Raw genomic sequence first — 13,009 nt, 5'->3', positions numbered from 1 at the left:
CACTTCTCCGGTTTTACGGTCAGCCCAGCCTTCTGGAGTCGGTCCAGCACTTGTCTAACCTGGGATATGTGGTCCTCCCAGGTCTGGCTAAAGACACAGATGTCATCGATATACGCCACGGCAAAACTCTCCATCCCCCTCAGTAGCTGATCCACCAGGCGCTGGAAGGTGGCCGGCGCTCCCTTGAGGCCGAAGGGCAGGGTCAGGAACTCATAGAGCCCCAGAGGGGTGACAAAGGCCGATTTCAGCCTGGCATCTGCATCCAGCGGCACTTGCCAATAGCCCTTTGTAAGATCCATGGTGGTAAGGTACCGAGCACCTCCCAGCTTGTCTAGGAGCTCATCCGGCCTGGGCATGGGGTAGGCATCGGCTACAGTGATGGCATTGAGCTTCCGATAGTCCACACAGAACCGGATCGACCCGTCCTTTTTGGGGACCAGCACCACCGGTGAGGCCCAAGGGCTGGAAGACGGCTGGATCACCCCCAAAGCCAGCATGTCATTGACCTCTCTTTCCAGGTCCTGAGCAGTTTTCCCTGTGGCTCGGAAGGGGGAGCATTTTATAGGCGGGTGCGATCCTGTCTGCACCCGGTGGACAGTCAGATTAGTGCGTCCAGGCTGGTTGGAAAACAGCTGCTGGTACAGATGCAGCACCCCTCCGATCTCAGCTCGCTGGGCAGGGGTTAGCCGATCAGAGAGGGGAATTGCTTCCAGGGGGAAGCCAACTCTTGTCCCAGGGAATAGATCTACTAAAGAGTCATCTCCCTGCCCCTCCCACTGTCCACACACGGCCAACACCATATTCCCCCTGTCATAATATGGCTTCATCATATTCACATGGTACACCCGGTGGTGGTGTGCCCGGTTCGACAGCTCCACCACATAGTTTACCTCGTTTAGTTGCTTGACAACCTTGAAGGGCCCTTCCCAGGCGGCCTGGAGTTTGTTTTTCCTCACGGGGATGAGGACCATCACCTGATCCCCAGTGGCGAAGGCGCGGGCCCGTGCTGTGCGGTCATACCAGACCTTCTGCTTCCTCTGGGCTCTGGCCAGATTCTCCCTGGCCAGGCCCATGAGCTCGGCAAGTCGTTCCCGGAAGGTCAGGACATACTTCACCACCGACTCTCCGTCAGGAGTGGCCTTCCCCTCCCATTCGTCTCTCATCAGGTCCAGGGGCCCCCTTACCCGCCTTCCATATAGCAGTTCGAAAGGCGAAAACCCGGTAGACTCCTGGGGTACCTCCCTGTACGCAAACAGCAGGTGAGGTAAGTACTTGTCCCAGTCCTGCGGGTGCTGATTCATAAATGTTTTCAGCATCATTTTTAGCGTCCCATTGAACCTCTCCACCAGCCCGTTGGATTGGGGGTGATATGCTGAGGCCCAGTTGTGCCGGACCCCACATCTCTCCCACAAGCACCGGAGTAGGGCCAACATGAAGTTGGACCCTTGGTCCGTCAAGACTTCCTTGGGGAACCCCACTCGGCTGAAAATGGTCAGCAGCGCATCCGCCACAGTGTCTGCTTCAATGGACGATAAGGGCACTGCCTCGGGGTAGCTGGTGGCGAAATCTACCACCACCAGGATGTATTTCTTCCCAGACCGGGTCGTCTTGCTGAGAGGTCCCACTATGTCCATGGCCACCTTCTGGAAAGGCTCCTCTATGATGGGCAAAGGTCTCAATGCTGCCTTCCCCTTGTCCCGGGCCTTCCCCACCCTCTGGCAGGGGTCACAGGATCGGCAGTACTGCCGGACGTTGGTGAAGACCCCGGGCCAGTAAAAGTTCTGTAGCAGCCTCTGCCTGGTGCGCCGGATCCCCTGGTGCCCTGCGAGAGGGATGTCATGGGCCAGGTACAGTAGCTTGTGGCGAAACTTCTGGGGAACCACCAGCTGCCTCCTGATCCCCCACGACTCCACTTCCCCCGGGGGAGCCCACTCTCGGTACAGGAACCCCTTCTCCCACAGGAACCTCTCCTTGCATCCTCTCCTCATGGTCTGTACCACACTGAGGTCAGCCAGGCCCCTTAGCTTCCGCAGGGAGGGGTCCTTCTGCAACTCGGCCTGGAACTCGGCGGCTGGGGAAGGGATGGGGACCTGCTCCCTCTCGTCGGCTGGGTCGGAAGCCCCAGCCACCCCGCGGCCTGTCCTTGGGTGTTCCCTCCCCACCCGGGAAGGGTTCGGTGCCTCCGGTGGGACATCCTTCCCAAGGTCAGGGCGTAGTGCCCCTCGCCGGCTCTGGCTACGGGTCACGACTAAGGCGGTCTGGGGGCTGCTTGGCCAGTCCTCTAGGTCCCCCCCCATCAACACCTCAGTGGGCAAATGGTGGTGCACTCCCACGTCCTTGGGGCCCTCCTTGGCCCCCCATTTCAGGTGTACCCTCGCTACGGGAACCTTGAATGGGGTCCCGCCCACCCCGGTCAGGGTCAGGAAGGTGTTGGGCACCACCCGATCTGGGGCCACCACCTCGGGCCGGGCCAGTGTCACCTCTGCGCCCGTGTCCCAGTATCCATAAACTTTCTTCCCATCCACCTCCAGGGGAACAAGGCACTCGCTCCGCAGGGACAGCCCCGCGCCAACCCTGTAAACGGAGAACTTTGAATCCGGAGCATCTGGCCCCCCAGAGAAGCTGGCCGGGGGCCCTTCTCTCTCTTGAGCAGTTGATAAGCTGCCAGCCCCTCTTGCGTGGGAAGCCTGCCCCTCGTCCGTCTGGGCCTCTACCAAGTTAACCCGGTGCGGGTTCGGTCTGCTCAGTCTGTCCTTGAGCTTGGGGCACTGGGCCCGAACGTGGCCTCTTCGGCCGCAGTAATAGCAGCTCAGGTCCCGTGGGTCCCCTCAAGCCGGTCGGTTGTCCCTGATGCTGGGCATTCCCCGTGGGAGGGGATTCCCCATATTCCCCCTTTGGGAGGTCCCAGGGTGACTCTCTCTCTGCATCGCGGCGGGCCTGTTCCTTTGGGGCTCCTCCCTGCCACCCCCTGACCGGCTCTTTACAAACTCATCAGCCAGCTGCCCGGCATGTCGCGGGTTCTCTGGCTTTCTGTCCACCAACCACAGCCTCAGGTCGGATGGGCACCGCTCATACAGTTGCTCCAGTACCAGCAGTTTAATCAGGTCCTCCTTCGTCGGGGCCCCACCAGCCCACTTGCTGGCGTATCTTTCCATGCGGACGGCTAGTTGCAGATATGAGATCTCAGGGGTTTTATCTTGACTCCGGAACCTTTCCTGGTACATCTCAGGAGTCAGCCCAAACTCACGTAGCAGGGCCTTTTTGAATAGTTCGTAGTCCCCTTTCTCTGCCTCTCCCAGTTGGCGGTACAATGCCACGGCTTTGGGGTCCAGTAAGGGGGTAAGGACCCGGAGTCTGTCCGCGGGATCAACCCGGTGCAGCTCGCAGGCCGTCTCAAAGGCCTCCAGGAAGTCATCCATGTCCTCCCCCTCCTTGTATGGGGCCATGATGCACTTATCAAAGCTCCGTGCAGTCCTGGGTCCCCCCTCACTCACCGCAGCCGGGGGTTCGCTGCCCTTCAATCTCGCCAGTTCCAGGTCATGCTGACGCTGTCTCTCATTCTCCTGTCTCTGTCTCTCTTCATGCTGTCTCTGTCTCTCATTCTCCTCCCGTTCATGCTGTCTCTGTCTCTCTTCACGCTGATGCTGTCTCTCTTTCTCCTCCCGTTCATGCTGTCTCTGTCGTTCACGATCCTCCAGCTCTCTCAGTTTTAGCTCTTTCTCCCATTCCAGCCAATTCCGCTCCACGGATGCCGAGCGTCGCCGGGAGGATCCTCTGCTGGCCGGCGAGCTTCGCCGGGAGGGTCCCCTGCTGGCCGGGGGGGTCACGGCGCCTTCGTTATTTGCTGGGCTCCTCCCCACCCTTCCCCTAGGCATAGGAAGGAGGGGTCTCGGGAAGCCCTCAGCAGCCGGCTGACCACTCCCAGCTGGGACAGACACTGGTGCCTGCGCTGCATTTGCCAGGCTGCTTCCCTGAGACACAGGGATCAGTTCATTCGCGCGATCTTCCGCCTCCAGCTGGGCAATGAGCTGTTCTTTGGTGAGCCTCCCAATGCGCAGCCGCCTCTGCTTGCACAGCTCCACCAGGTCGCTCTTAAGCCGCTTGGCATACATCTTCCTGCTGGCCACTCACCGGCCTGTGTGCTCACAGCTCCCCACAGTTCCCAGGGGGACCCCTAGTGTGCCAGCCCTTCTCGAGGTCACCGCCTCTCTGCCAGGGTCGAGCTGCAGACTCCTCCGCCCCTGGGACCACTCGCTGCGATCCCCCCGGGGGACCCTGTTACTGCAAAAGTCCTTCTCGCTGGTCACACACTCCCAGGGGTAATAACCGTCTCTCTCCCACTCTTCAGCAGGCCTGGTCCCCGTCAATCCCCCTTCGTTTTACTGCTCCCCAGTCACTTACTGCAGGAAGCGCCGTCCACGGGGTGCAGTAGATCCCGCCGCTGCCACCAGTAGTTGCGGATTGTGGGGGAGTTAGGGCCCTGCACCCCTCTTCCCGAGATTCACTGCGACTCTCAACCAGCCAGTAAAGCAGAAGGTTTATTTAAGGACAGGAACACAGTCTCAAGCAGAGCATGTAGGTACGACCAGACCCCCTCAATTAGGTCCCTCTGGGAGGTTCAGGGAGCTTAGACCCCAGCTTGGGGTTTCCTGCGTTGCACCACCCAGCCCAAACCGAAACTAACTCAAAACTCCTCCCGCTGCTCCTCTCCTTTGTTCAGTCTCCCGGGCAGAAGGTGTTAATTCTCCCCACCCCCGTTCCTGGCTCAGGTTACAGCTCAGGTAGCTTCCTTCAAGGGAAGTCCCACATCCCCACTGCAACCCCCCTGCAACATTCCCAGGTCAAATCTGCCCTGCTCCCTGCTCCGTCACAGAGGGACAGAGGACAGATTTCATGTGTGAAAATACCTGTTCACACAGGTATGTGGATCCAAATGCCGAAAGCATTGCAAACGCAATTTTCTTCAAAAAGTTAAATTTCACTGGCAGGGACGTCCAGCAGGTCAGAATAGAGGCCCCATGAGCTCTCGCGGTAGCTTCAAGTGCGCTCCGCAGATCCACAAACTTTGATGTCCACAATTCTGAACTTTTTAACTGAATGAGCTGCATTTCGAAATCTTCGACACCCATCCACTGAAATACAGACAAATCCAAGTTGCTTTCGTTGAACTTTTCAGGTTTAATTAGAAAAGAAAGCATTGGGCCAAATCGCTGGAAATCTTGAAATCTGTCAGAAAATTCTGATACCAATTCTTGCATGTACTTTCCAATCTCATCGACACTGACAGTGCAACGTGTCGATAGCTCTTTTATGAGTTGGAAGTAGCGGAAAGTAGAAGTTTGAATATCCCTGGAAAAAACTGCTAGTTTCACAACAAATGCTTTCCAGGCTTCATAAAGATCCAGAACTGTTTGCCCTGCACCCTGGAGACAGAGGTTGAGTTCATTTAGGTGAGCAGTGATATCAGTTAGAAACATGAGCTTACACAGCCATTTGTCATCATCCAGTTTGGGGTAGTTTTGTTCTTTTTCCAACAAAAAGGCCTTGATTGCATCAAAACAGTTTACAAAGCGCACCAAAACCTTGCCACAACATAGCCACCAAAAGTTGCTGTGAAGTGGGATGTCGTTATAAGCACTGTCCATCTCTTCTAGCAGTACTTGAAATTGTGAGTCAAAGCAGATCGAGCAACAAGGAAATTCACAATTTGCACCACTGTATTCATCACATTATTAAGCTCTGAATTAGAAATTTTTGCACACAGGTTTTCTTGATGGATGATACAGTGAAATTTGACTGTCGGATGGCCAATTTGATCTTCAAGTAACTTTACAAATCCCTTCTGTTTTCCGACCATGGCAGGAGCACCATCTGTTGTCACACAAAATATTTTTCTGATGTCAACGCCTTGTTCTTCAAAATGGTTTACAAAACTTTCCAGTATATCTGCCCCCTTTGTTGTGCCATGCAGGGGTTTTAGGCAACAAAGTTCCTCTTGGATTTCATCGGAAGCACAATATCTTGCAACAATTGCCAAACGTGGAACATCGTTTATATCCACGCTCTCATCAACTGCAACACTAAACACTGCTGTGTCTTTCAATGCAGTTGTCTGCTTTTCCTTAATGTTTTCTGCCATTTCCCTTATGTGTCTCTCAACTGTTCTGGCAGAGATGGACAGTTCTTTTAGTCTAGATGTAAGCAGAGTCAGGATGAGCTCTACCCTGACATCTGGTGGTGAATTATGGCTAGTGTGGAAAATAACTTCAGGGGCTGATCTTGTTTGCATAGGCACACCCACCCCGCCTAGCATGAGCCCACGGCAGCCCAAAATGGTCACTTTGGCTGCTGTGGGATCCCCAGTTTCTCTGTTATTGGGGCAGGAGAAATAAAGTGTTCTTCGAGTGATTGCTCATGTGTATTCCACTATAGGTGTGCGTGCTCGCCACATGCACCGGTGCCGGAAGTTTTTCCCTTAGCAGTACCTGTAGTGGGGGAGCACCACTGTGACCCCTGGAGTGGCACCGACATATCGTGCCATAAAGGGGGCTGCATGCTCCCCACACCCTCAATTCCTTCTTGCCGCCAGTGAAGGTAGTCGGAACTTGCTCCAGCTTAGCTGCAGCTCTTCTAGCCTTAGTGGTACTCAGTTCATTGAACTCTTTCCTTTTTGAACTTCTCTGACAAGCGCCTGGCTCGGGGCATGCCCCGTGGCCCAGGCTTCAAGTCGTGCGACTCCTGTTGCAACTCTATGCCCAGAAGCGACCCACACAATCAGTGTCTTTGCTGTTTGGGCGAGTCTCACGTGAGTGAGAATTGTAAGATTTGTCGCTCCTTCAAGCTGCGGACAAAGAAGGAGCGAGACATCCGACTTCAAGCGCTTTTAATGGAGTCGGCATTGGCCCCAGCACCAGTGCGTCGAGCCGACACTGCGCCAGGCTCCGCATCTTCGGCGAGTGCCAAAGCGCCGCAGGTGCGGTGTGCCGAGTCTTCTCCCGGTACCACATCCTCGGTATGCAGTGAGGCGCCGTCGACGTCCTGGCACCGCTCCCTGGCTAAGAAGTAAGGGAAGTCTCAGTGACGCCGGGAGAAGGAGAGAGGGGAGGCTAGACCCGAGTTGGGCAGCCCGCGATCCCCATCGGGACAGAGACCTCTGACTCGGGCTGAGCAGAGTAGTCCGGTCCCATCCGCACAAGCCTCACCAGAGGTACGCATGCCTTTGACGCCGGAGGCAGCTCGGGCTGCGTGGGCCATCCTGACACTTCCGGTGCCGGGACCGCCACACAGTCAGGGCCCCCGTGGAAAGCCGCCGTTGAGTACCCATCAGCCCTCCCTGGAGGTTTCGGAGGTCGAGGCACCCTCCCGGGTCGAGGTGCAGGCGAGAGCCCCGTGCCGCAGGTCTACTCCGCGTCTGGATTCGTCGCTCAACGGATCCCACTCCTCCACTCTTGAACGACACGCGGTGGAGACAAGAAACGGCGCCGTTCCTCTACGAGCTGCTCCAAGAGGAACAGGCCTCGGTACCGACGGCACCAGTGCTCGCACTCTGGCGCCCGCCGTCGCAGAGGCCGCGCCTGGAGCGAGTCCCGAGAGTCCCCGGCACCATGGCGCCGTGGCCACAGGCGCCACAGGGAGTCCAGGGATACTTCCTCGGACATTTACTTGTCGACCTCTTCCAGGTCGAAGTCTCTGGGCAGGAGCCGTCAAGACAGAGACCACTCCAGTCGCTCCTTCGGCACCGTGCGCTCGTCGAGGACTTCGGCATCGGCGTGCAGCTGTCTCTCTGTGAGCCGCACCGTGCCGCAAGTCCAACCTGTCCTGCCGCCACCCGAAGCACCTCAGTTCCAGGCCGTGCCCTGGCAGGGACAATGGTGCCAGTAGGCACCGTGGCTGCAGGTGCTTGCCCAGTTGGGACCACGATCCGTGGTGGGAGCCTCTCACGGCCGCCCTGCGTCACCTCCTTGGCACCAGGATCAAGCCGTGGGCGCTGAACCCCTGGCACCATTTGCAGCACCGGACAACGTTGAGCCCGTGGTGCGGGCAGCGGCCAAATGCACCGCGCCCTCCACGTCTTCGACAAGGGGAGATCCGGTTGCGGTGCCACCTCCCTCGTCCCAGGAGGACTTTAAAGCCCACCAAGAGCTGCTTCGGAGGGTGGCAGCCAACCTCGAGCTCCGGGCCAAGGAGATGGAGGAGCCCTCCGACACACTCTTCAATGTCCTCGCCTCCTCGGTACCGGGGCGTGTGGCACTCCCGTTCCATCACGGAGTCACCAATATTACCGCTGGCCTTTGGCAGACCCCGGCCTCTCTTGGGCCTATTTCCAAGGCTGAGAGGAAGTACTTTGTCCCCGCGAGGGGTCTGGAGTACCTGTATACCCATCCCGCTCCAAATTCTCTGATGGTAGAGTCGGTCCACCACCATGAGAGGAATGGCCAGCCCGCACCCACGCCAAAGGACAAGGATGCTCACAGACTTGATACCTTTGGTAAGAAGGTTTATTCATCAGCAAGTTTCCAACTTAGCGTGGCCAACCATCAGGCACTCCTCAGTCGTTACGAGTTTAACCTTTGGGGATCCCTCCCCAAATTTGAGCCCCTCCTCCCAGACAAAGAGGTGAAGGAGTTTCGGGCGCTGGTCGAGGAGGGCGCGACAGCGGCCAAAGCTGCACTCAAGGCAGCTTCTGATGCGGCGGACACAGCAGCTCGCTCGATGGCCTCTGCTGTCTCCATGAGGCGTGCATCATGGCTCTCACTTTCGGGGCTGTCCTCGGAATCCCAGGCCATCATACAGGACCTGCCCTTTGATGGCAAGGCCCTGTTCGCGGACCAGACAGACACCCGTCTGCACAGGATGAAGGACTCCCACACCACCTTGCAGACCCTAGGCCTGTATGTCCCGCCTGCCAAGGACAAGCACAGGCCTCAGCCCCCTGCTCCACAAGCTAGGGGCAGGTATGAACCCCTGCCTAAGAGGCAGAGGGACCAAAGGCGCCAGTCTCAATGCCAATCCTGCTCGGCCCAACGGCCTGGGGCTTCAAAGGCCAAGCGGTAGGGCAAACAGGGTTTTTGACTCGTTGAGGGGGGTCACCGAGCCTGTTGCCGGTGCACCCCCCACCCAGTTAATAAAGTTGCCTTTTTTGAACTGTTTATCGGCCTTTCGACTGCAGTGGTCACATATAACATCGGACCAATGGGTTCTCAGCACCATCTCCCAAGGTTACAAACTGCAGTTTGTGTCAACCCCTCCCAACTGCCCCCCGTCCGGACAGCCGTCCGGGGTCCCGGAGCATGCCCTCCTCCTCCGCCAGGAGGTAGAGCTCCTCCTCTCTCTGGGAGCGGTGGAAAGGGTACCTCGGGAATACCAGGGCAGGGGTTTTTACTCCAGGTATTTCCTCATCCCCAAGGCGAAGGGCAGGCTTCGGCCCATCCTCGACCTGCGGAATCTCAACCAGTTCTTGGTGCGTTGCAAATTCCACATGGTGTCCCTGGCATCTATTATTCCCTCCCTAGACCAGGGGGATTGGTTTACAGCGCTGGACCTCCAGGATGCATACTTTCACATTTTCGAGGGTCACAGGTGCTTCCTCCGTTTCCTAGTGGGTCAGGACCACTACCAGTTCACGGTCCTCCCCTTTGGCCTTTCTACTGCCCCCAGGGTCTTTCCCCTAATAGGCAAGGTCCTCCAGATGGTGAAATCAGATGGGGCGAGGGTTATCCTCATAGCCCCGGATTGGGCCTGTCAACATTGGTACGGGACCCTACTGCAACTCTTAGCGGCCCCGCCTTGCAGGCTGCCGCTCCGCCTGGACCTCCTCTCCCAGGAGGAGGGTTGTCTCCTCCATCCCAACCTAGCCGCGCTTCACCTGACAGCGTGGCTTCTCTGTGGCTGACCGAGGAGGAACGCAGGTATTCTGTGGAGGTGAGATTGGTCCTGCTGGAGAGTAGGAAGCCCTCAACGCATCGAACCTACCTTGCTAAATGGTATAGGTTCTCTATGTGGGTGAGGGAAAGAGGTTCCTTTCCCTCTTCCGCGTCTATCCAGCTTGTCCTCGATTACCTCCTATCCCTTAGGACCCAAGGGCTGGCGCCCTCCTCCATCAGGGTGCACCTGGCGGCCATTTCGGCCTTCCACCCTCCAGTGACGGGACAGTCCGTGTTCTCCCACCACATGACTTCCAGGTTTTTGAGGGGTTTGGACAGGGCATTCCCTTACGCTAGACCCCGGTTCCGCCTTGGGATCTGAATCTGGTGCTGTCATGCCTCACGGGGCCTCCCTTTGAGCCATTAGCAACATGTTCGTGGTCCCACCTCTCCTGGAAGGTGGCATTCCTTGTGGCTATCACCTCAGCCTGCCGGGTCTCCGAGCTTAGGGCGTTGACTTCTGAACCGCCCTATACGGTATTCCATAAAGACAAAGTTCATCTCTGCCCTCACCCCGCCTTTTTGCCGAAGTTAGTCTCGGCTTTCCACATGAATCAGGATATTTTCCTCCCGATCCTCTGTCCTAAGCCCCATTCCTCCAATGAGGAACGTCGCCTGCACATGTTAGACCTGTGCAGAGCGCTAGTCTTTTACCTAAACAGGACCAGGCCTTTCAGGAAGTCCCCCACAGCTTTTTATTGCTTCGGCCAAGCGCATGAGGGGATGCCCAGTTTCTACCCAGCGGATCTCCCGCTGGATCACTTAGTGCATTCGCATCTGTTATGACCTGGCAGGGGTTCCCCCGCCTCCTATTGTGAAGGCGCATTCGACCAGAGCCCAGGCCTCGTCTGCGGCCTATGTGACTCATGTCCCTATTCAGAACATCTGTAGGGCTGCTATGTGGTCCTCTGTCCACACTTCCTCATCGCACTATGCGATCGTCTGCCAAGCAAGGGATGATGCCGGGTTTGGTAGGGCGGTGCTCCGCCCGTGTAACCCTTAAGAATTTACCTTTAACTCCTACCCGCCTCCATCAGGGGTAGCTTGGAGTCACTTATAGTCAAATACACATGAGCAATCCCTCGAAGAAGAAAGGACAGTTACCTGTTCCGTAACTGGCGTTCTTCGAGATGTGTTGCTCAGCTGTATTCCACGTCTCACCCTCCTTCCCCACTGTTGGAGTTGTTTGGCAAGAAGGAACTGATGGACGGATGGAGTGGCCCACGGGATGGCGAGCTGAGCAGTTTGCGGGGACAGTTGGAGCGGCCCATGGAACGGCGAGCGGAGCGGAGCAGTTTGTGGGGACAGCTGGAGGAGTAGAGTGGAGCGGAGCGACTGGTAGAGTGGAGCAGTTTGTGGGGCGGCAGGAGCGGCGCATGGGACGGCTGGTGGAGTGGAGCGGCTCGTGGTGAAGGCTGCAGTGGAACCCCACGGAGAGGCGGGCAATCGGCCTCGGACCACGTAAGGTGCCCCTTAACACCCTGCGCGCCCCCTTCTTCCCCTCCCCCATTTCCACCCAGGCTGCGGGGGGTAAAACCTGCAGGTAAACTTTTGAACTCTGGGGCTGCACTGACCAGGGGCAGAGACTTTTGGGGTGTTGGACTTTTGGGACTTTGGGTGATTTTTGCGTTGCTGGATTCAAGAACCAAAGGGAAAGGACACGGCCCAATTTGCTGGGGTGGGTCTTTGCTCATGGTTTGGTCTATGAACTCTAGTTGTGTTTTCCCAATTTAATGCTGATGTTGTTTACCTCATGTTATTAAACATTTTCTGCTACACTGAGACTCTGTGCTTGCGAGAGGGGAAGTATTGCCTCTTGTGTAAGATTTTCTCAGGTCACTGGGTGGAGGCTCAAGCTGGTTTTGTGTTACGTTGTTGGGAGGGGACCCCTGTGTATTGAACCTGGCCCTTGCTGCTATCAACTCGGCTGGCAGAAGGGTTACATAGATATGAGGGGAGGGGCTAGCAGCCAGAACCCCAGAGCAGCGACTGAGCGGCTCAGTCCCTCGCCACTCTGGGGTTTCTGCCCCCAGCTCCTTCCAGCTGAGGTCTCAGCCCCCTGCCAGCCTGGGGTTCCTTCCCCCAGGCCAGCAGCGGGTGCTGAGTTGCACTGGCGGTGGACCCCGGCTGGCAGGAGCTGGCAGTGGGAACCCCAGAGCGGCGGCGGACTGAGCCGCTCAGCCCGCGCCGCGTGCCATGAAAAATCGGCTTGCGTGCCACCTTTGGCAGGCATGCCGTAGGTTGCCGATCCCTGGTGTAGACGCTTGGCTGGAGCCTGGGCTCCGAGACCCTCCCCCCTCCCTGGGTCTAGAGCCTGGACCCAACCGTCAATCTGCAGCACAAGTGGGGTCAGCAGGGCTGGGCTCTGAGACTCGCGGCCGCAGGGTGATTCTCCTGGAGCCGTACTCAGAGGGACTTGCAGGCACCCTGTGGCAGGGCAGGGACTTGCCCCACAGGTCTCTCCAGACCTAGGCTAGTGCCCCAGGTTACGGGGCCCGCCCTTCCTCATCAGCAGCTCTCGTTAGGTGGGGCAATGGAACGATACAGATCTCCCCGAATGCTCTCAGTCCCTGGGGGCCTAGGGGGGTGATTGGATTTAGCTAGCGTTACCACGACGATGGGGGACAAGCACCAGGGGATCTGTGGTTGTCACAAGTGGCCAGGGCCTGTTTACGTCTCATCCCACCCACAGCAGCTCCAGCTGCACAGCGCCCCCTAGCGCCATGCTGGGGTACCGGAGTCAGGGCTGACTCCAAGGCGAGAGCGCCCCCTGCTGCTGACTTCAGCACCCAGGGTTTCTTTGAGTGTCTCCCGTCCCAGCACTAACCAGCCCAAGCCCGATTAGAGACCTGCTGAGCTGACACCTGCGGGGCCTGGTGCAGAGCTGCTGCTAACGGGCTGTGATTCTCTCCCTCCAGACTGAGAGCAACGGTTGCTTTTCCAGAGAGGTGGTGACAGCTCCCTTCAACCTGACCCACTCTGGCTACAGGATGAGCCTCCAGGCCAAGGCGTTTCTCGTGGAGGAGGGGACAGGTGGGTCTGAAATCAAGCACACATGCATGCCCCCAGGCAGCCCCCAGCACTGA

At 57.6% G+C, this 13,009-nt stretch overlaps 1 protein-coding gene across 1 annotated transcript in view; it reads left to right on the top strand.

The window, feature by feature from the left end:
- Positions 1 to 13,009, top strand: part of LOC128829338 (alpha-2-macroglobulin-like) — a 43,635-nt gene extending 30,626 nt beyond the window's left edge. Inside the window, exon 9 of the mRNA XM_054014719.1 lies at positions 12,842 to 13,009. Within this exon, the coding sequence (XP_053870694.1) occupies positions 12,842 to 13,009 (168 nt within the window). The remainder of the gene's footprint in view (positions 1 to 12,841) is intronic.

This window comes from Malaclemys terrapin, chromosome 25 (assembly GCF_027887155.1).
Source record: "Malaclemys terrapin pileata isolate rMalTer1 chromosome 25, rMalTer1.hap1, whole genome shotgun sequence".
Taxonomy (NCBI): Eukaryota; Metazoa; Chordata; order Testudines; family Emydidae; genus Malaclemys; species Malaclemys terrapin.
The sequence above is the reverse complement of the archived record's forward strand: the minus strand, read 5'-3'. Positions and strand labels throughout refer to the sequence as shown.